At 57.5% G+C, this 22,958-nt stretch overlaps 1 protein-coding gene across 1 annotated transcript in view; it reads right to left on the bottom strand.

Moving 5' to 3' along the window:
* The window catches only part of HDAC4 (histone deacetylase 4), a 61,534-nt gene that overhangs the window by 29,813 nt on the left and 8,763 nt on the right, over positions 1-22,958 (bottom strand). Inside the window, exons 2-7 of the mRNA XM_006893439.1 lie at positions 20,246-20,490; positions 15,528-15,678; positions 11,741-11,861; positions 6,276-6,397; positions 5,878-6,009; positions 2,840-2,952 (exon numbers count right to left, since the gene is read on the bottom strand). Of these exons, the coding sequence (XP_006893501.1) occupies positions 2,840-2,952; positions 5,878-6,009; positions 6,276-6,397; positions 11,741-11,861; positions 15,528-15,678; positions 20,246-20,490 (884 nt within the window). The remainder of the gene's footprint in view (positions 1-2,839; positions 2,953-5,877; positions 6,010-6,275; positions 6,398-11,740; positions 11,862-15,527; positions 15,679-20,245; positions 20,491-22,958) is intronic.

The following is a 22,958-nucleotide window of genomic DNA, read 5'->3' as shown; positions in this document are numbered from 1 at the left end:
GGCTGGAGTCAGCGTGGGCTCTGAGGTCCCGACGCCCGGTCTTGGGCCCAGCGGACCCTGTGGCTGGCGGGCTGGAGTCAGCGTGGACTCTGAGGTCCCGACGCCCGGTCTTGGGCCCAGTGGACCCTGTGGCTGGCGGGCTGGAGTCAGCGTGGGCTCCGAGGCCCTGCTGGGTGGGCGTCATCCTCACCGTCTACCCAGCTCAGCCACCGCTGCAGCCCCCCCACGGGGCCTTCCCATCTCCAGGGACCCTTTTCTTGTGGGAGATTAGAGTTCCGAGAATGAAAGGGCATTTGTGGGGATGTCGGGGAGGTCAGGAGCAGGCTCGGGGGCAGCCGGAGAAATCACGAGGGTAGTGACACAGCAGGGCTTTGCTGTGGGGACAGCGGGCTTGGGCCAGCCAGGTGGCAGCAGGAAGGACAGCAGGAGGGCAGGCAGGGCACCGGCCGGGCGGGGCTCACTGCACCCAGCACTGCTCAGCCAGCGGCGTGGACCTTCTCTTTTCAGCCCACTGTACCCGCGACAGCAGGCACTCGAGGGCTGGGCACCAGCAAAGGGGAGAGGGAGCGTGTGCTTTGCAGGGATACCCACTAACAGAGTCTTGTCTGATGGGGCTCGTGGGTATGAGAGGGAGGTCCTCCTTGTCCTCTCCTGGATGTTGTCATGGTGGAGCAGTGGCACATGCCCCTAGGGACAGTTTCATGTCTGAGAGAATGCATCTCCTCGCCCATTGGATGAGGGGTGCACAACCACCCCTGGCTCCTGTTCAGACAGCTTGTGCCCCGAAACTCCTCGGGGAGCCATCAGACATGGGGCGGCGTGTTAGTGACACTTAGAAACATGCACCTCACAAGACCTTGTCCCCAGGAAACCCGGTGACACAGAAAGAGCCTCTGTGCCACTTGTCAGGGGGCTCTCAGGGCTGCATCGGTGCCAGGGCCGGCTTCCCCCACCCTCGGACTGCTCCTGGGACCCAGAGCAGAGGCTTCCCCCACCCTCAGACTTCCCCACAAGGACCCAGAGCCCGAGGCTTCCCCCACCCTCGGACTGCTCCCGGGACCCAGAGCCCGAGGAAGCCGCTTTCCTAGACAACAAGGTCATTGTCAGAAGCAAGAGAAACAGACTATGACGGAGAGAGCCAAGAACAGCATGACCCGAGGGCAGAGCTTGCCTGCGCTCTCCACATCTACGGTCACAGCTGCCTGCTCTGTAACCAGACTGCTGTCTGGTGGGCAGGAAGCTGCCTCCACCACTCAGGCTCCTCTGTCTCATGTACCTGACAAACAGGTGGACGGTGGAGTCACAGTCGGCTGGGGACAGTCTCCAGAGTGGGGGGGGGGGAACTCAAGGGTCTGACCAGCCAGGAGGTATCTTTATTGTCCACGGGTGGACATGGGGTTCCGTGGGAAACCCAGCAGCATATGGTCAGAGGGCTGGCCACGTCCTTGGGGCTAGAACCCAGCTCTCAGGGGATGGCTGCTCTCACCGGTCACTTCAGGGGGCCCCTGGCACGCTAGGAGCCCAGCTTCCCTCTGTCCAGAGTCAGACCAAGGGCCACTTCCCGGGAGCCTTGGGGGTTGGAAGGAAGGAGGCTCAGAGCAGGCGGGCATGGGTGCGCCCCCACTCTCAGACCCCGCAGGGCACACGGGACCCAGGGAGCCCTCGGTGACCCAGACACTCCAGCCTGCTCCCTCCAGAGGACAGCCGCGTGGACCTTCACACCAACGCTGTCCCTGACAAGTACCTGATGGGAAGCATGAGTACTGCACTGTCCCCTTTCTGGTAAATTCTGCCAGAGTTCTGATTTACAGTCACTTAACAGCTGCCCAGGGCTGACCCTGCACGGGGTTCTCAGAGGCTGTCAACCACGTGGGAGAACAGAGCCCACGGTTCTCGAGTGGAGCAACTAGCGGACTAGACCCATGGAAGAGGGGCTGCCTTTGGGTGTCCTCCTTACAGGCCATGTGACCACAGTGCTTACTGACTCCTGGTCACCTAACTAACGTACAGAACAGATGCTCTGGGAAGAGCAACACCTGAGGGAAGCTCACCTCTAGGGAGGCGTCTGGGACGTTAACACCCTGCACGTGTGAGCCCACTAAGCACACGTGAGTCCCAGGACCTCAGGTAGGAGGTGTCCTGGTGTGCATTTCAGAGGGGCACCCTCGGGAGTGTCCACCCACCCGGGAGCCCTCTTGAGTGTCTGTCTGTCCACCTGGGCCTAGGACAGCCAGGTCTGACGGTGGGACAGGGCGAATCAATTACATGGATTCCGTTAATTACATGGATTCCATTAATTACACGGACTGTCAAGAGTCAACATCTGTCTTGGAGGAACAAGCAAAGTGCTATAAGGCAGGGATGGTGCCACTGGCCATGCTTTCAGGAAGAACCAGTCCTCAGAGAGACATCATACTGGGAGAGGTGGAAGGTCAGTGAGAGGGAAGAAAACCCTGCACGAGAAATGGCCAGTGACTCCCAGCACGGGGCTCAGCGTGATGGGGACGGCGAGGGCGGTGCAGGCGGCCGGGCTCAGATCTGCTGTCCACAGGGTTTCTGAGCCACATGTGACTCAACAGCACCTAAGAACCTTTCTCTTCACACAACCACAGTTCTGCTTCACGGGTCTGCGCCTGCAGTCCTACAGACAGCGGGGGACCCTGGCTTGGCCGTCCTCTGTGCACACACTCGGTGGTCAGCACCGTCTGGTAGAATACCCAGAGCCCACATGGGTGCACTGAGTGCTCTGTTAAAGGGGTCTGCAGCTGTGAGGAGGAGAGCCCCACACTGGAGCTGGCTCCACCCAGGACAACAGTGGACAGAGACGCTGGACACTGACCTCCGCCGGGACGCTGGGGACCGCGGGAGCGATGCCGTTCTCTGAGCTCACGTTGCTGGAGCTGTTGTTGGGTGAACTGGGCCCGGAGCCGGGGGCGCTGCTGCACGCAGAGTCTAGGGAGACACACGCAGCTGTAAGCATTGCTGGCACGGAGCAGAGAGGGGGCACCGGGTGGGGACCAGTGCGGTGGCCAGCACTAGACTGTAAGGGCAGCTACACAGTGGTGAGTGTACCCAGTGTGGACTGGAGAGTGGGCACCACAGGGTAGGCACCGCGGCCTGCACTAGAGTGTAAGAGCAGTTATACAGTGGTCAGTGTACTGCTGAGGACTGGACAGCAGGCGGGCCTCTGTGGAATGGACACTGGGGCCTGCACTCCAGAGTCTAAGGGGAGAGACAGGTGTGGACTGGAGAGCAGGCACGGAGCGGGCACTGTGGCCCACACAGCAGGGTCAGAGGGGAGATAGAGCCGTGACACACGGCGTGGGCTCCCCTCCAGATGACGGTGCTGGGGCACGCTTACGGCAGAAACACACCGAGGTGCCACACCCCAACAGTCAGGGCTGGGCTGGCCCCTCACCAGGGCTCCTGGCTCCCTTGGCACTCTCCCAGGCACACGCCCCTGGACATCCATGGTAGTCCATTAACAGGCACCCAGAGCCCACACAGCTCCTGGACACCACAACAAGCTGACCACAGAGCAGCTGCAGACACTTACAAACATTGTGACAAGACCCATGACCAGAAAGAAGTCATGTGCCGTGAAGAGGACCGCGGGCACCAGCTGGGCGCACTCCCTGCAACAGTCCTCCCATTGTACCACGTGACACCACAGTCAGAGGAAGTCGCCAGGTGTGTGATGCCGACTCGCTCCGGCCCCTGGCCTCTCACGTGACAGAGCTGAGCGCGGGAACCCCTGACTGCGGAGGGACAGCGTCCCCTCGGGCCCGCACTCCCAGGGCCGCACTGCACAGCGTTTTCCCAGGTGTTTGTCTGGTTAGTGCAGTGGTTATATGTGCTGCACTGCTAACTACAAGGTTGGCTCTTCAAAGGCACCAGACACTGTGAGAGAGAGATGTGGCCACACATTTCTGCAAAGAGGAAAAAATCCCAAACCCACAGCTGCTGAGAGCCTGACCCCTGGGGGCTCCTCACAAGGCTTCCAGTCTCTGCAGGTGGCCACTGCCCGTCGTTCTCCCAAAGAGGCAATGATGGATCCAACCCGCTGACCTTTAGAGCCCCGGTATGTAAGGCCTGACACCACCTAAGTTCCTGTCTGGCAAGGTCAGAGCCGTGGAATCCTGACAGGGGTCCCCCTGGGAAGCGATGTGAAGTGGTGCAGTGCGGTCTGGCTGGGCACCTCAGAGCACATGTGGACGCCTGTGTGCACCAAGCGAAACTGAGCTGAAGGCGCCTGAGGTCAGCACCATGTGGGGCAGACAGGTCAGGACAAAGCCGCAGACATGGCCTTGAGAAGGTCAACGGAAGTGGCTCTGAGCTGGAGGCTGGTCCCAGGCTCCACAAGAAACCAACGTGTCATGCAGACAAGGCCCCGCTCTGCCCACCAAGCAGCATCTCATCTTGAGAGACCCGCTCTCCACAGTCCAACACGCCATCCCTCCACGACCCGTTAACAACCCAACACGTCATCCTGACGTGACTCGCTCTCCAGAACAACCCGGCACGGCATCTCAGGAGGAAGCTGCGCTCCACAAGCTAACACGTCATCTCATCAGAGACCTGCTCTTTACAACAGCAAACACGGCACCCCTACACGACCTGCTCTCCACAACCCAGTACATCATCCCTCCGTGGCCTGCGCTCCACACCAACCCAGCGCGTCATCTCAATTGGGCCCTGCTCTCTGCAGCAGCCCAGCTTGACATTCACGCTGCAGCCCCCCCCAGTGTGCACCCCTCCCTTCCCGGGGTCTCTTCCTGCGGTGACCCATCTCCAGACCCACACTGCATTTCTACCATGCACACTTAGGACGGTAATGGTCACGTCCTGGACTTCCACCACGACCACAGCGTCTCCTCCAGGCCACGGCCAGGAGCCGCATGAGGACACCACCCAGCAGCAGGACCCCCACTAAAATCGGAACTCCTCCTGGGAGCCAAGAATGCTCGTGACGCACCCCAGGCAGAGGTCTATAATCAGACTCATGGCAGGAAGGTGGCTGTCTGCATGCATGCAGGGACTTCAGGATGCGCTACACCCAGCGAAGCCCTGGGTGGCGGGCGGGCCCTGGGCAGTGGGCGTGTGCTGTTGGGGCTGCATCCACACAGATTCTGGGTCCAGGTGAGAGCAGCATCCTTCAGCATACAGTCCCCTAGAAGAGTAGCCCCTCTGCCCCTTCTCCAGCCCACTTGAGGGGCAGCCCCCACCACATCTGGAAGCTGTCATCTCCTCACACAGCAAATGCATGCACTTCTGCTGCTGACCACTAGACGGGGGTCAAGAGCAAGCCCTTTCCCGTGTAGCCGGCTAGTTTCTGCCCAGCTCCTGGCTCTGACACCCTGAAGGCCCAGCTGCTAATGAGAAGGCCAGCAGTTCAAACCCACCAGTGGCTCTGTGGGAGATGCACTGGAGATATGCTAACACAAGTGACAAACTGGCAGCATTTTTCTGAGCTCCCCGTGTCCTGCCAGATCAGTGAGGGACCAGGTCAGAGACCTGGGTTTACCAGGGACAGGCAGGGGGGTGATCATGGCAGGACGGGAAGAGGACTGGGGCAGGGACAGAGCAGGGACGGGGCAGTCACAGCAGACGGGGGCAGGCAGGGATGGTCACGCTGTCTTCAGAGAAGGTGAACATCCTCTCAGTGCCTGCTCTCACCCACGTGCACTCAGGACGCCACGGTCAGTGACCAGCCTGAGGTGCAGAGGGGGCTGTGAGGGGCACGCCAGAGCCCTCATGCAGGGACAAGTGCAGCGGGCATCTCCGGCATGGTGGACAGAGCAGATGGCTCTCAGAGGGGCAGACAGAGCAGTGACAGCCCTGGCGTGGAGGGCTGGGCACACTGCCCGTCTCACGTACCCGTGACGTCCAGCGGACGCTTCTTGAGGGCAGTGATCACAGGCCCATCCTTCCTGCGCAGAAGGGGGCTGCTCCTCCGCTCGGCCACCTTCTGCTTCAGCCGCGACCGTAACTTCAGGTTGGGCTCAGACGCTGCAGGAGGGGGTGTCAGTCAGTCGTGGACACAGCGGTTCACGTGCCCTGTGGGGCCCGAGGCTTCAAGGAGCCCACATGGACACGCCCGCCAGCCAGCGGCCTGGCACTGTGTTGCACTGGACATTTAAACAAATGCCATGGACCCTTGTCTCTTAATGCCAGCAGCCAGCACTTGGGACAGTCATCTGCCCTGGACTCCCAGCAGGTGTGGGGTCAGTGAGGTGGAGGACGGGGTGGGGGCCGGCAGGTGACAGGGCGCTCACCCGTCTTCCTCAGGGGGAAGTCATCTTTGGCGTCGTACATGCCTAGAACCGGGTGGTTGTAGGAGGCTGACACCCCGCTCTGCGGTGGGGAGCTCTGATCCAGGGAGCTGTGCTGTGTCTTCCTGGAGGCAGAAGAGGGGTACAGTTAAGAGTGCTGTCAGGGTGGGCAGTGTGGACACCTCCTAGATGACCTCCCCACTCCCTGGGGCAAAACAGGCAGACAAGACCTCTATACACGCAGACAGAGAGACAGACAGACAAACAGACCACAGAGGCTCCCCTCCCTGCCCAGAACGGAGATGTGGAGCTGGGCAGCACAGTGAAGCCGGGGAGGGCCCCGCGCCCCTCTGTCCCTGCCCCAAGTGCAGTCCTCTGGCTACTGGGTATCCAGCTGCACAGACCACCCAGGGAAGATGACGATGTCAGGTAGCTCAGGTGAGATGTCACGGGTGGGCTGCAGCACAGAGGGCAGGTGTGGGAGTGGACGGGAGCATCCTTCCCAGCCCAGCAGCCACGTGGGAACGGCACCTCTCGTCTGAGAGAGGCAGGAGGTCAGTCGGCAGTAACCACGCTCTTCTGCGTCTATCTGTGGAACTGAATTCTTCCTGGGCAGAAGCCGTCGTGTCTTCTGGATTCCGACTTACAGCACCTCTGACAGGGCAGACGGCTATCCTCCGGGCCTTCGAGGCTGCCCCTTCACAGCTCGCCCAGGCCTCCTGGATTCAAACTGCTGGCCTCAGGCCACCAGGCGAGTGGAGGTGAGCGCATGAGCAATGCACTTCCAGGTGACTTCCTGAAGGCCCGAGGGAGGGACCAGGCCCAGGTGGTCCTCCAGCTAAGCCTAGCTCAGAGTCAGGCTTACAGAATTCTGGTGTCTCTAAACTCATCTACTTAATGACTTAAAATCCATTTTCAACTGGCTCATGCAAAGGCATCTAACTGTGTGGGTCACAACAAATTTTGGTTAACCTTCAGGAAAATGGGAATCCAAGAACACTTGATTGTGCTTATGAGAAACCTATACTTGGACCAGGAAGCAGTCCTCAGAACAGAGCAAGGAAACACTGCATGGTTCAAAATCAGGAAGGAAGTGCATCATGGATGTGTCCTGTCTCCATAACTTTTCAATCTATACACAGAACAGATCATTCAGAAAGCAGCGCTTTAAGAGGAGAAATTGGAGGAAGACTCATCAACAATCTGCATTATGCAGATGACACAACCCTGCTCGCTGAAACTGAGGAGGTCCTGAAGTGTTTGCTGCGGAAGGTCAAGGACTGTGTTCTTCAATATGGATTGAAGCTCAACATCAAGAAGACAAAGATTCTCACCACTGGGCCAACTGACAGCATCATGATAGATGGAGAAGAGACTGAGATTGTTAACAATTACAGCTTGCTCGGCTCCACCATCAACACTCTTGGTATCAGCAGCCAGGAATCAAAAGACAAATTGCCCTGGGAAAATCTGCTGTCAGGGACCTCTCAAGTGTGCCAAAAAGCAACAATGTCAGTCTAGAGACTAAGGTGCGCCTGATCCAGATCACGGTCTTTGCAATTACTTGCTATGCATCAGCGAGCTGAACAGGGACTAAGGATGGCAGAAGAAGGATAGATGCCTGTGAGTTGTGGTGCTAGAGAAGTCTTGAACATACCATGGATTGACAAGAAAACAAATACGTCTGTCTTGAAGAGGGTGAAACCAAGTTTCCCCTTGGAGGCTAGGATTTTGATGCTCTGTCTCACATACTTTGGGCATGTGGCCAGGAGAGACTGGTCCTTGGAGAAGGACATCATGTTCAGAAGGGTGGATGGACAGTGCATGAGAGGAAGACCCTGGATGAGATGGATTGATAACAGTAACTGGGGTGATGGGTGTGAGTGTGTCCGAGTCGGTGAGACTGGCTCAGGACAGGGCAGGCTTTAGAGCTGCTGTACGTAGAGTCACTATGTGACACAGGTGACTCGTTGGCACATGACAACATGTGGAATTTCCAAGGTGGTTTATCTGAACACACGACACTGTTCTTCCACTCTGTGGACCTGTGAGTTAAGCGTGCATCTTCTAATGCTGGCAGTGGACATTTAAACACCCGAGGGCGGGTCCTGCACAGGCTGTGTGGACGGCGTCACATGGATGGCAACACTCACCCTGCGCTTGAGAGCTGCTGTTAGGAGCCATCCAGTCCACGCGGACGCACAGCTAGCCCACGGGTCCCACCCTGCACCACCACGATCTCTGCTGTAGTCGGTGTCACAGTGTCAGTGGACGTCTGTGGACATCGAGGAGGGCCTCCCTGCTGTGTTGCCTCTTTCCTTGACCACGAAGCGCATCCCAGCATGCTTCCTTCTGAGGAGAAGGCTGGGGACAGCTTCTCAGGACAGAGCTCTCTGTTCTGGCAGGACATGGTCCAGCAGTTCTCACTGCTGAAAACCACAATTCTACAGCAGCGTCTTTCGGTGTTTCGTACGCATCTTCCAGCTTTCACATCCGTGTGAGGCGACTGAACACGTCACGGACTGAGTTATGTCAACCTTAGCCCCCGGCAGAGTGTCGTCTTCTTTTTTTTTTTAAATATTAGTTTATTTACAAAATCAGAATACATTGATTTTGAGAACAGATTCTTCCAATTTCCCTCACGTCCACCATCAATAATCTTCCCTCCTGTGCTTCGTTGACTATGCAAAGGCTTTTGACTGTGTGGATCACAACAAGCTGTGGCTGACTCTGAGAAGAATGAGAATCCCAGAACACATGATCGTGCTAATGTGAAACCTATACTTGGACCAAGAGGCAGTCATCAGAACAGAGCAGGGAGACACTGGATGGTTCAAAATCAAGAAAGGGGTCCGTCAGGGATGTATTCTGTCTCCATACCTTTTCAATCTGTATGCAGAACAGATCATCCGAGACGCTGGGCTGTACGAGGAGGAATGTGGCATCAGGATTGGTGGAAGAATCGTCAACAACCTGCGTTATGCAGATGACACAACCCTGCTCACTGAAACTGAGAAGGACCTGAAGCGCTTGCTGCAGAAGGTCAAGGACTGCAGCCTCCTATATGGACTGAAGCCCAATATCAAGAAAACAAAGATTCTCACCACTGGGCCAACTGGCAGCATCAGTATGGATGGTGAAGAGATTGAGATAGTTAACAGTTTTAGTTTGCTTGGCTCCACAGTCAACACTCTTGGTAACAGCAGCCAGGAAATCAGGAGACGAATTGCATTGGGAAAGTCAGCTGTGAGGGACCTCTCAAGAGTACTGAAGTGCAACGACATCAGGCTGGAGACTAAGGTGCACCTGATCCAAGCTATAGTCTTCAAAATTATGTGCTATGCATCGGAGAGTTGGACAGTGAATAGGGATGACAGAATGAGAATTGATGCCTTTGAGCTTCGGTGCTGGAGAAGAGTGTTAAATATACCATGGACTGCTAGGAGAACAGTTTTGTCCTGGAGAGGGTGAAGCAGGAATGCTCCTTGGAGTCAAGGATTCTGAAGCTTCGTCTGACACACTTTGGGCATGATGCAAGGAGGGACTGGTCCTTGGAGAGGGACATCATGTTTGGGAGAGTGGAGGGGTGGTGCAGGAGAGGAAGACCCTCGATGAGATGGATCGATTCTGTGAGTGGAGTGGTGGGAATGAATGTGTTTGAGACAGTGAAGTTGGCACAGGATAGAACGGCATTTAGAGCTCTTGTACATAGGGTCGCTATGAGTCGCAAACGACTTGATGGCACATAACAACAACCACCACCCCCGGAACATTCTCATTCCTCTGCTTCCCACATATTCATTCTAAAATGATGGTTTTATACAATATTTGTCTTTGTGGGGCTGAGTTACTTCACTCAGCATAATGCTCTCCAGTTTCTCCCAAGTTAGGTAGTAATTTACAAAATCATTGGTCCTGCGCATTGCATAGTGTTCCATTGCGTGAATGTCCCATAATTTCTCTGTCCATTCATTTGTAGTTGGACATTTGGGCTGTTTCCATGTTCTTGTGATGGTGAATAATGCTGTGATGTAGTATCTTTGCTTTTTAACATCTTCAAAATGTTTTTTCAGCAATCTGCCCATTTGTAACAGTGTAACATTTAACTTCAGCACATCAAGGCCACACTCCAGTGCTTTCCAGCACAGAACCAAGTGTATGTCCTTGCACACAGGCTGACTACCCACTGGGGCTCTGGGGGTCTCTTCACAGGAGCGATGGCCTCCCGTTCCTCCCGAGGAGTAGCTGGTAGTCTCTGTAACATCCATCAGTCATGTCAGTGAGGTGACAGGGACAGCAAAGGGGCAGTGGTAGAATTGTCACCTTTCACATAGGAGACCTGGACTCTCTCAGTCAGGGCTTTAACGTTGAATAGGTACTGGCAGAACTACCAGACTAAGAGAGACTAGGACGAAAGGCCTGGCAATGGACATCTGACATCAGCCAGAGGTGCACTTGAGAGCTCTCTCTCTCGCGCGCGCGCGCTCTCTCTCTCTCTCTCACACACACACACACACCCCACTGCACAGATGCACACATTTTACTTGTTATGCTTCTCTGGAGATCCAGACCCTTGCCTAAGACAGAGGTGACAGATTGGGGGGGGGGGAGGTGTCAACTCTGTCCACGGCATCGTGCCCACTGCTTACTCACACTCTGAACCCGAGAAGATGCCCACGTACATGGGAGCCCAGTGTTGTCCATGCCCATCACTTACCTGTACCCTGATGGTGAGAAGATGCCCACCTGGCATGAGAGCCCAGCCCTGCCTGTGCCTGTCACTCACCCGCACCCCGGCCCTGAAGGGACGCCCAGGTGGCACGAGGGCCCAGTCATGCCCGGCCCATCACTCACCCATACCCCGGCCCCGAAGGGACGCCCAGGTGGCACGAGGGCCCGGCCCGGCACTCACCCGCACCCTGGCCCAGAGGGGATGCCCAGGTGGCACGAGGGCCCGGCCCGGCCTGTCATTCACCCGCACCCCGGCCCCGAGGGGACGCCCAGGTGGCACGAGAGCTCGGCCCGGCCCGTCACTCACCCGCACCCCAGCCCCGAGGGGACGCCCAGGTGGCATGAGGCCCGGCCCGTCACTCACCCGCACCCCGGCCCCGAGGGGACGCCCAGGTGGCACGAGAGCTCAGCCCGGCCTGTCATTCACCTGCACCCCAGCCCCGAGGGGACGCCCAGGTGGCACGAGGGCCCAGCCCGGTCTGTGCCCGTCACTCACCCGCACCCCGGCCCTGAGGGGACACCCAGGTGGCACGAGGCCCGGCCCGTCATTCACCTGCACCCCGGCCCCAAGGGGACACCCAGGTGGCACAAGGCCCGGCCCGTCATTCACCCGCACCCCGGCCCCGAGGGGACGCCCAGGTGGCACGAGGGTCCAGCCCGGCCTGTGCCCGTCACTCACCCGCACCCCGGCCCCAAGGGGACGCCCAGGTGGCACGAGGGCCCGGCCCGGCACTCACCCGTACCAGTAGCGCGGGTCACTGGAGATGCAGTGGTTGAGGCTGCGGTGGGCCAGCGCCTTCTTCTTGTTGAGGACGAACTCCTGCAGCTTCATCTTTACCTCCGTACTGGCCACTGCACCTGCCGAGGGGACGCAGAGCCGGTGACTCCCGGGGAGGTGGGGAGCGAAAGCAGGAAGGGGCCCGACATCCGAATTCTAACCCGAGATGCTTCTGAGGGCAGGTGGGCGTGCTCGAGGGCAGTGGATGGGGCAGGGCTAACAAGACGCTTCCTGCCATCAAGACGCCGCCCTAACTGCATCTGCTTAAAATGCTGATTTCGTCATCATGGAGACTTGCCGTTAGCCACACAAAGCTCACATCTGAGGGGCTTCAACGCATCAAAGAGTGGTCTGAAGCCGGTGTGGGCAGCAGGACGGCCCAGTCTCAAGGGGCTGCAGCCATGCCAGTGGCTGTGCAGAGTCCAGCGAGGAGCAGCGGCCTGGGCTGTGGGCTTTCCCACTCGCCCGGTCAGCAGTGCCCACCACCGCAGTGATCAGTGACCCGTTAACAGAGCCCCGGCCAGCAGTGCCCACGCCCACCAGCAGTGATCAGTGACCCCGTTAACAGAGCCCCGGCCAGCAGTGCCCACGTCCACCACCGCAGTGATCAGTGACCCCGTTAACAGAGCCCCGGCCAGCAGTGCCCACGTCCACCACCGCAGAGATCAGTGACCCCGTTAACAGAGCCCCGGCCAGCAGTGCCCACGTCCACCACCGCAGTGATCAGTGACCCCGTTAACAGAGCCCCGGCCAGCAGTGCCCACGCCCACCATCGGCAGCAGTGCTGAGCGGGTCTCCTCCAGTCACACTCAGGAGTAACAGTGAACTCTGTGGGCGTCTCGTGTTGGTGGAGGCTGGATCCCCGTCTCTTACAAAAAAGCCAGACGCTCTGCCTTACAGGAAACCATCCTCCCGACCGCACAGTGGAAGCTGTGTTCTGAGGGGCCGGAAGGGGTCCCCCCAGGCTGTGGCCTGTGGCCCCTCTAGCTCGCCAGAGAGGACGGGAGGATTGTAACTCGGAGCCGAGGATGCGAGAGCAGCAGGAGGGTCCGGCCGGGCCGGGGGTACTTGTGGACCCAGATGCCCGCACTGAGGGAGCCTGAGGCCCGGCCTGCAGATGCGGAGGGAAACCAGGACGTCCCTCCGCAGCCTTCACAGAGAAGGGCCTCCCCTGGGGCCGCCACCCTGAACGGGAGTGCCCTGGTGGCTCAGTGCGTAACCTCAAGATCCATGCTTCGAGGTTTTTGGCTTTGGAAACTGGACACAGTCTCTGTGAGCGGCAACGGGCTGGAGGCCAGTGGGCTGGGGGTGCTGGCCTCTACGCTGAACATTCCCAGGGTAGGGACCCAGTGACCACACGCAACACTGTCTGTCCTCCCTGAATTCTGAGGGGTCCCTGACCTGTCTACTTAAAGGCAGGATTTGGCACCAAACAAAATGAAGGTGGAACTCCAGAACTGTCACAATCAGATTATTTTAAATGTTTACAAAAGCAACAAAGCTTCAGCCAAACACTCAACCAGAAGTTCCTGAAAACAGAGGCCTAGCAGCAGCTGTGGCCCCTCCTGAGGGTTGAACCTGGTCAAGGTTTAGGCTGGAACGCTTGCTGCCGCAGACCTGTGCTCCACAAACGCTCTTTAAGTCCCTGTAAACAAGCTTCTCCTTCACACCGGGACAGGGGCTTGGCTTACATGGGCCCGAGAGGCATCCATGCGGGCTGGCCGGCCGCGTGCCCACCTCAAGACCACACTCTGATGGCCATGGGGTTCTGCACTGTGTGCCAAACACCCAAACTTCACACAGCGTGTTATTAATAATAAAATACGACCACCCAAATCCACAGAGGGGAAGCCACGGGCCGCAGGCAACAACCGCCAGAGAGCGAGGCCACTGCAGCTCAGCAGCTGGAGGTCCTGCAGGCCGGCCGGCGGGTCTGGCGCGGCCTCCAGGCCTTGTCTCTCTCAGAGCCTGGACCGCTCGCTGCTCTGTTAGGCCTGGGGACAGTGAAGCGCTGACTTACACGGTAGGAGGGGCCACCTGGCCTGCCGTGATTTTAGCCACTGGCTGGCTGTGGTGCAAGTCAATGAGCTGAAGGTTACACGAATGCAAACTTTCTGTAAGAGACAATTCTCCCGACTCCACAAACCCAGAGCAGCAGCCAAGGTGCTCGTGGAGGCCAGATCCAAGCCCTGCAGGACGGGGGCGGAGTTCCGTCAGACTGGCTGAGCATGTCCAAGGGGCAGCTGGGCGGATGTCACCCCAGCCCTACCACAGGGCTCGAGAGAGTGGACAGTATTCACAGGAGACATTCTCCCACCGCGGCAGGCGGCCCTCAAACACTAGGCTGCAAGTGGAAACCTGACAGGCTAGTTCCGCTGGACACACACAGATCTCATGAGGAGTAATGGACTGCACAACAGAGGCCCAGAGCGAGAGGAGGCGCGCGCGCGTGCGTGTGTGTGTGTGTGTAACAAAACTGCTGACGTCTCGGGCATCTCTCCACGTGCTGGTTCTGGATCTTTCAGAAGACAAAGCTCTCCTCACATACCTCCCAGCTGATGGCACCAGCCAGGGAGAAGACACTCATTCTGTCTTCTTACCGTTCTGAGAAGAGGCCCTGGTGGCAATGTGTGAACCTGTCAAGCTGATAACGGAAAGACTGGCAGTTCGAACCCACCTTGGAGAAGCCGAGGGAAGACTGACAGCCTCAGACTGACAGCAGTGAGCCTGCTATTCAGAGAGAAGGCTCTGACAACTGGTGTCAGAGAGGCTGGTTCATGCCATGGACAAAAACCACTGCAAAGAACTCACAGATGGTTCAACAGAAAAAGAAACGAAAGATCACAAGAACACTGGGTCCATGAGCTTAGAAAAACATTATACCTCCTTTCCTGACCTACATGTATTTACATATAAAGAAATAACACAGGCATAACAACACAAATAAGAATATATACTAATTTCGTAGAGTTGTTTTGCATAGTACAATTCATTACCTTTAATAAGCTCAAGGACGGTATTTACTTGTAGCTATTAAAGTTCTTTTAAACCCCAAGAAGGATTTCAAGAAAATGTATCCCCCTACAAGGATTAAAGGCAGTTTGTGACCTCTGCACCCTTGATATAGAATGAAGACCTAACTGAATCCGCAGGGCAAGTCTGTGCTGACCCACAGGGGCTCTGAGACGGTAAATATACAGGGAGCAACTGGGTCATCTTCCTCCGTCAGAGCACACCAGGGATTCAAACTGCCAACCTTTTAGTTAGCAGTCGACAGAAGAGGCTCACAACGTGAAATGATTTAAACTTCCGGGCAGAACTCCAGCTGAAATCCAGTGCACAGCTGGTCTGCCTTAGGGTTTGGGAGGCCTTAAATCCAAATATTTAAATATTAATATGAAAATTCAAATATCAGGAATACCACCGAGCATTCCTTCTTCAGTCCAACTGAGCGATGCGTCATCCTGACCTTACTGAGCCTCACCGGGGGGCTGGGAGCGAGGCCCGATGAGGAGAAACCTCGGCTGCACTGCGGCCCCATTCCACCAGGGAGAGGCCTCCCCCAGCAGCACCCACTGTGCACCCATGGTGCCTGCCCAGCCACGGGGCCCACACTCCCTTCCTCCTGTCCATGGTGCCCGCCATTGATGCCCGTCCCTGGTCCTGCCGCGGTGCCCACCCTGGTGCCCGCCCCCGTGCCCACCCCATCGTCCCGCCCCTGTGCCCACCCCGGTGCCCACACTCACTCTCCTTGCCCTTCTCCTTGTTCTTCAGCTGCTGCAGCTTCTGCTCACGGTGCTGCTTCTCCAGCTCCTGCTCCTGGCGGTGTCTCTCCAGCTTGCGCTGATGCTCCAGCAGCTCCTGTTGGTGCTTCAGGGCCAGCATCTCCTGCTGCTGCTGTGGGAGGGAGAGGCCGTCAGCACAGCCTGCACGACACGCTCAGGAGAAAACCTGCCAGGGCAGCGGCGGGGCTGGGCTGCTGTGGTGGCACGGCGGGTTAAGTGCTAGGTGCTCATAAAAGGTCAGGACTTTGAACCCCCAGCTGCCCCATGGAGAATGATGAGACCAGCCAATGCCCCGCGAAGCCTCTGGGGCGCCCGTCACCGTGAGCCGGGTGACGCCACAGCAGGGGGTCTTGTCTGTTAGTTTGCTTATTCATTTATCTCAAGCGCTGACCAGGAAGAACTAAGCAATGGTGATGACCTCAGGGGCAGGTGTTGCCACAAGGCCTCAGACAAGTCACCGTTCTCTGACCGACGGCACACACTGGTACACACACAGGTGGCCAGAAGTGCAAGGGCACTGCTGACCACACAGGATCTGTACGTCTCCTTATAAAGAACAGATCCAAAACATTGGAGCCAGCAGGGAACAGAAAAGTCAAAAGGTGTCTGTGATGTTCTGTTTGTGAGTAAACGGCTGTTGCACAATAATTAGGCTTTGACACCAGTCAGGCAGACAAGCAAAGCGGAGCTCAGTGGGATGAGGACGGAGCTCACCCCAGGGCTGATGGTCCTGGGGGACCTGACACAGACACCCCATCAGAGCTCTGTCTCACAGGGCAGATGGAGTGAGTCTGATTACCCCTGGACCAGCACACCCCTGAGGGATTTCAGGATAGGACAAAGGTGGAGGGGGCGGATGGAACACCACAGGTTCACTTTCTACTTCTTTACCCCAGCACCCCGCACCTTCCAGGCCAGCCAGGCCCAGATGGCAGGCCTGCGGGCATGGGGCCCTCGAACCTCGGGCACAGCGCCCTCCACCCACGGGTGGACAGAAGGTCAAAACGAAGCCTTCAATATGTGTAACACCTCATTATCAAGAAGACAAAAATCTTCACCACTGGCCAACAGGCAGTAGTATGCTGATAGATGGAGAAAAGACTGACGCTGTCAATGATTCAATTTCATCTTGCTTGAGTGTACAATCAATATTCATGGTGACAGCAGTCAAAAACCGTGAAGATGTGATGCACTGGGGAAAACCTGTTGTCAAGGATCTCTCCAAAGTGGTAGTGAGGAAGGATGGCAGCTTAAGGACTAAGGTGCGTCTGATACAAGTCATGGGATATTCTACTGCTTCCTATACCTCTGAAAGTTGGACAATGAAGAAGGAAGACCAAATAAGAATCAACGCATTGTGGAGTTGGAGAAAAGTATCGAATATCCTGTGGACTATCGAAAGAACAAATAAACCTGTCTTGGAGGAAGTCCAACTAGTTGCTCGTTAGAGGCGAGAACGGTGAAACGACGTCTCACACACGCTGGGTGTGTTGTCTGAGGAGCGTCTTTGGAAAGGTTCAGGGTTGGAGAGAGCTGACCCTCCACAACGTGGACCACACTGACCGTGCCGGCGGACGTGAGGGGTGTGTCAGAGACGGGGATGACGGCGCAGCAGGGCAAGGTTCAGATCTGCTGTTCACAGGCCGCTATGAACCGCAGTGGACTTGACGGCACCTAACAACAACAGGCTGCAGTAAAACTCTGCTGACGACTACTAAAATGACTGGAACACTGACAAGCAAGTACCAGGAACTACAGTCAGACTCAGGAGAGGACAGAAACTAGGCTATCATTGCTGGCCTAAGACGGATTTTGGCTGAAAGTACCAAATATTAGAAAGACGTTTGTTTTACTGACTACACAAAACCACTCAACTGGGTGGATCATCATTAAAGACAAAGATTAGGAATCCTGGACCCTTAACTGGGCTCCACGGGCCAAGGGGCAGCCCCTTACACAGGACCAGGAGATGCCGCAGGGTTTAAAACGCCGACAGAGAGGCCTGAGAGCTGTATCCTCTGACCTAACTCAACGCAGGTCACGTAAACAAGCAGAGACTCTGGACTGACTGCGTGAAGGGGCGTGAGGCTTCGGGACGAGGTGCTAAAGCCTGAGCTACGCTGATGAAAACCTCGCTGTGGAAGGTGCAGAACGGAAGCACCTGCTGATGGAGTTCAAAGACCTGACCTGACTCCAGAGTCACAGCTCAACAGCAGGAACACAAACCTCAGACCATGAAAAACGGAGGAAAAGACTGACACAGTGAAGGATTTCGTTTTACTTGGACCCACAGTCACTATCTGTGGAAGCAGCAGTCAGGAAATCAGATGGCAGGCTGCACTGACACATCTGTCCAAGATTCTCTACAGTGTGAAACAGCAAGGCTGCCACTTTGAAGACTAAGGTGCGTCGGCCCGAGACATGGTTTGTTTTTCTCACGCATGTGACAGCTGGACGGTGGTAAGGAAGCAGCAGTGGCCACATGTGGTTGTGGGGTGAGTGGTGGTCACCTCGTGGATACGGAGCCACGCAGGGCACCATGGGAAGGACGGTGGATCATGATGGGTAAGATGGACAGAGGAGGTGCAAGGGGCCTGGCCTCGTCTGATGATCCTCTTCCTCCTTCAGTCAGGAAGCCAGCCCACCCCCAGGGGGTCCACTGACTCCTGGGACCCAGCAGGGCTGGGCAGAGCAGGGCTCCACGCACCTCTGACACCGTGACATCCTCGGAAGCACACCCTCACATCTTTCTTCTGAAGGGTGGCTGCTGGTTTAAACAGCTACCTCTCAGTGAGCAGCTGAGCGTTTTAAGCATAGCAGAAGCAGGGCTTCGGACAACGAAGGCAGCTCTGAGGATGTGAACTGATGTGGCCCCTGGAGCCCCTGCAGCAGCCTCTGCCGAGCTCTACTGGACACAGAGCTTTGGAGGCTGCGAGCAGGCCACGGCCACTGAATTTCAAATGCGAAATACACTGTGCACAGGGCACATGCGTGTCTCTATATGGAGGGGAGCCCGCAGGACTTCTGTTACGTGTGTGGCTGTCTGTAAGGTTTTTTAAGCTCTACTTAGAGGAAACCCTGGGTGACGCTTTGCAGGTCAGCGGACAGAACGGGAAGGAAGCAGGTCCTGGGTAAAAGGCTGGTGCTTACACACTCCCACCAGGTCTCCCCGCCACATGCGTGGTCTGTCTGCTGTGATGTGTCCGCTCTGGACTCGGCCTGTGTGTGCAGCAGCAAGAAGAAGACTCGCTGTGCCTGGTTCCCCGGTGTCTAGAGGCCACTTAACAAGTTGTCAAGGGCTGGTGTCCCCCAAAATGCCTGTGTGCAAGCTATGCCGTACCACCTTAAAGACTAACCTGAGCCTGGTGCGGGCACGCTGTTCTCAGTGGCTCACTGTGCACCAGAAAGCTGGACAAAGAGGAGGTGCAACCAGGGCGCCCTTAGAGGCAAGGACATTTGTTTCATGTATCTTGGACATGTGGCCAGGAAGGACCAGTCCTTGGAAAAAGGTTTCATGCTGGGCCAGTCAGAGGTCAGAAAGAGAGCAAGACCCTCCACAGGACACACCGGCCCTCCGTGATGACCTTGAGTGTGCCAGAGACGCTGAGAAGGCACAGGGCAGCCAGGGCTCAGCTCCGCTGTCAGTGAGCTCAAGTCTCCTCAGCATCTAACACGATCTCATGATCCCCAAGATCTGGTAAACCAGTCGCACGAGGGTTAGGGTGCAGGGCACATCCTAACCCCATCGCAGCCTTGATGGCATGTCAGAGGCCCCGGACATGTGGGTGGCTGTGACAGGTTACATAAATGGGGAGATCAAGCCAAGGCAGAGTGGCCGACTTGCTGTCACAAAGCACGGCCAGGGGTTGATCAGATCTTGTGTGAAAAGCTCCTCGATTTGGAGGTCAAGGCATGGAGGCCTCCAGGGGCACCTGACTGCGAGACGCTGAAAGAAGTCAAGGCTTTTCTCCCCAAACGACAGAGAGGACCTTCCCTAGAGCGGACCCCAGAATCGGGACTTCTTGTCTGCTGAGCAGTAACAGACTGAGTTTCTGCTGAAGCGGCCACTTGGGGAATTCGTGCAGCAGCGACAGCTAGGACCCCCGCCAGCGCAGCCCGGCTCTGTGGTTGGCACCACCAGGGGGAACAGGCGGCAGGCCCAGCCCCAGCGTCCCCTCTGCACACCAGGCAGAAGTCGGAGCAGGAGGGACAGCGGTCTGGGGACGTCTGGGGCCTGCGCACCTCTCTTCAGAGTGTCCACACCCCACCTCTCCCGCCCCTCACCTCCATACGATCATCCCATTTCCTCCAGCCCCCTGCCCCTCACCTGGATGTGCTGACCCTCCCCAGTCCCCCTCACCTGGAAGCACTCAGATTCCTCCATGTCCCCTCACCTCCACATACCCCGTGACCCCCCCCAACGTCCTCGTCCCCTGTGCCCCCTTGACATCCCCTGTGCCCCCACCTTGATGTCCCCGTACCCCCACCTCAATGTGCTCATCTACGTGTCCCCCCACGTGCTCGTCCCCGTGCCCCCACGTGCTCGTCCCCGTGCCCCCGACGTTCTCATCCCCGTGCCCCCCTCACGTGCTCGTCCCCGTGCCCGCGACGTGCTCGTCCCCGTGCCCGCGACGTGCTCGTCCCCGTGCCCGCGACGTGCTCGGTCCCCGTGCCCCCACCTTGATGTGCTCGTGCAGCTGCGCCTCGTGCTGCCGGGACAGCTGCTCGTGCTGCCGCTGGAACTCGGCGATGAGGATCTGCCGCTGGATCTGCTGCTTCTGCTTCAGCGCCAGGAGCTCCTGCTGCAGCTGCTGCTCCCGCAGGGCCGGCTCCCCCACGGCCAGCGGGAACTGCGGGTCCAGGCGCAGGTCCATGGGCACGGCCGCGGGGGCCACCTGCAGGGGCAGCGGGGCCGCCACGTCCACTGTGGGGAGAGCAGAGGGCAGCGGTCACCACGCGGCTGGTGTCCCGGACAGCATGTCCACTGGGAGCCCGTGGGCGCGTGACGGACTTCAGAGACCACGTCCACCGCGGGGAAGGCAGGTCACAGGGGGACGTTGCTGGGCTGGGTCTGGACCCCACGTGTGCGAAGCCACGTCCAGCACACCTCCCTCGTTTCAACTTCTCATCGACGGGCAACGCACAAAGCACCCGACACCCTCTGAGCTGGACCTCAGACGACCTCACAGCCAGCACGGGGTTCGGCTCCTTCCCCAGCACCTTCCTCGGCCACAGGCTCACCTCTGTGCAGAGCACTGGGGTGAAGGTGCTAACAGCACCGCAGATCGGGGTTCACGGAGCCACACACTGTCGGGAGGACAGGTGAGAGGCTGACTGTCTACAAGTCAGGTCCACCACTGTGGTTGGGGGCCCCGGCCCCACGCAGGACCCCTGGCCAGAACACCACAAGGGCCACGAGACTGCAGGGCCACCAACATCAGGACACGAACTGACCACACCTGCCAGGGCAGTGAGGCTGGCCAGGACCGGGCAACATGACACTCGGGAAGGTTAGTCCTCTGGGGCCAAAAGTGACCTGACAGACACGCAAAGTTATTTTCCACTTTTCAGTGACGTGACATCACCCTCACATCCTGCCCCTTTCTGTGTATAAGCTGCTTCCCTGAAGATTGGAAAAGGGGCTTCCAAGTGACTGACCTGCCATTTTAAATGTGTACCTACAAGAAAATAACAAGTAGTATTTTTAAGCCTAAGGCAGGTGTCATCACGTGGCCTGGAACACAGTTCACCACTGGCCGCAGTGACCCTGCGACGCACAGTGGCCCCAGCGAGCATGCCCTCATCAGCTCTGCGGAGTCGCTGCACGGACTGTGGTGCACCCCGCTGGAGAACATGAGCTTTGAAGGACAACTCGGACTCCACCACTGCTGGACCCGTGCAGGGCGGGGCCACAGGCTGGCATCCGGCTCAGAGACACTGCCTGGCTTGACCTCTGGGTCTCGGGGAGACGGTCTTTTGCACAGCACACCCGGACCACAGGAAACCGAGCTGTCCCTGTCAAGGCCCCCATTTGTGCCTACACCACTGCCCGAGCAGATGTCCCCAGCGTCGTCCCCACCTCAGACCCCTGTCCCCAGCTGTGACCACTGTACCCACCTCAGACCCCCGTCCCCAGCTGTGACCACCGTACCCACCTCAGACCCCCATCACCAGCTGTGACCACTGTACCCAGGTCAGACCTCCATCACCAGCTGTGACCACTGAACCCACCTCAGACCCGTCCCCAGCTGTGACCACTGTACCCACCTCAGACCCCCGTCACCAGCTGTGACCACTGTACCCACCTCAGACCCCTGTCACCAGCTGTGACCACTGTACACAGGTCAGACCCCATCACCAGCTCTCAGCCCTGGACCCACGTTGGGTCCACAACCCCCAGCTCTCACTGGTATGGCTTCACATCTCCAATGAAGTTGGTGCTGCTGTTAAGACAGCAACGAACATCCAAACCCCTCCCAGGGGAGGAGACCCACCAAAGTGCCTGCGAGATGCTGCCTGACTTCACGGATACCCACCCGTGCGGCCAGATGATGGGGAAGTGGCTGCAGTGTCCCCAGGCCCTGTCCTCCCAGCTGTGCTGGTCAGAGCCACAGCCCCCACTCATCTCACGCCTGGTGGGTGCGTCAAACACGCCTTGTACTACTTCTGTATCAAAAACGGCTGGAAGCATCTTGGGTTCCCAGCACCAACTGCTGGTGCTCTCGAGCCAAGCACCCAGGAGAACAATGGAAGCTCCTCTACTCCAAGGGCTGCATCCAAACAAAAACGCCTTCTGGCGGACGCTGGACGGGGAGCTGTGCCCTGAGAAACACAACCAGATAATGACGTCCGAGGACCACAAAGGCCACACTGAGTCCCTTCAGGAACGTCAGGCCGCACCACAGCCGGACGAGCTGCACCCGGCACAGAGCACCGGTCACCGAGGGTGACAGTGCGACTTTCCATTGCGTGGTCAAGTCCCCCTCTCGTGACACACCCCCTGCCCCCATGTGGACACGGAATAATGGGAGCTTTGTTCTTTCAGGCGTCTCTTCAAGTGAAGAACGACGAATTCAAATCCAGCAAAAGAACACACATTCCAACTCTTAACCTCAACTTCCTGTAATGCTGACATTTTGCCCATATAATCGTGTGTGACACTGGACATGAGTATCTTTTTAATTTTTTTCTTATTCCATCTCCACAAACAACATTAACTGGTACTCCACATCCACTAGGGTTACATAATCCACACACGCTTACTGCATGAGGTCCAGGGCCATAGTGTCACACGGACACTCCTGACACATGCCCCCCCCCCAGGCCCCGTCACCACACGGACACCCTAACACGCGCCCCACAGGCCCCGTCACCACACGGACACCCTAATGC

The sequence above is a fragment of the Elephantulus edwardii genome, unplaced genomic scaffold, assembly GCF_000299155.1.
Source record: "Elephantulus edwardii isolate Elephantulus edwardi_28Jun2011 unplaced genomic scaffold, EleEdw1.0 scaffold00127, whole genome shotgun sequence".
NCBI classification, from domain to species: domain Eukaryota; kingdom Metazoa; phylum Chordata; class Mammalia; order Macroscelidea; family Macroscelididae; genus Elephantulus; species Elephantulus edwardii.
The sequence above is the reverse complement of the archived record's forward strand: the minus strand, read 5'-3'. Positions and strand labels throughout refer to the sequence as shown.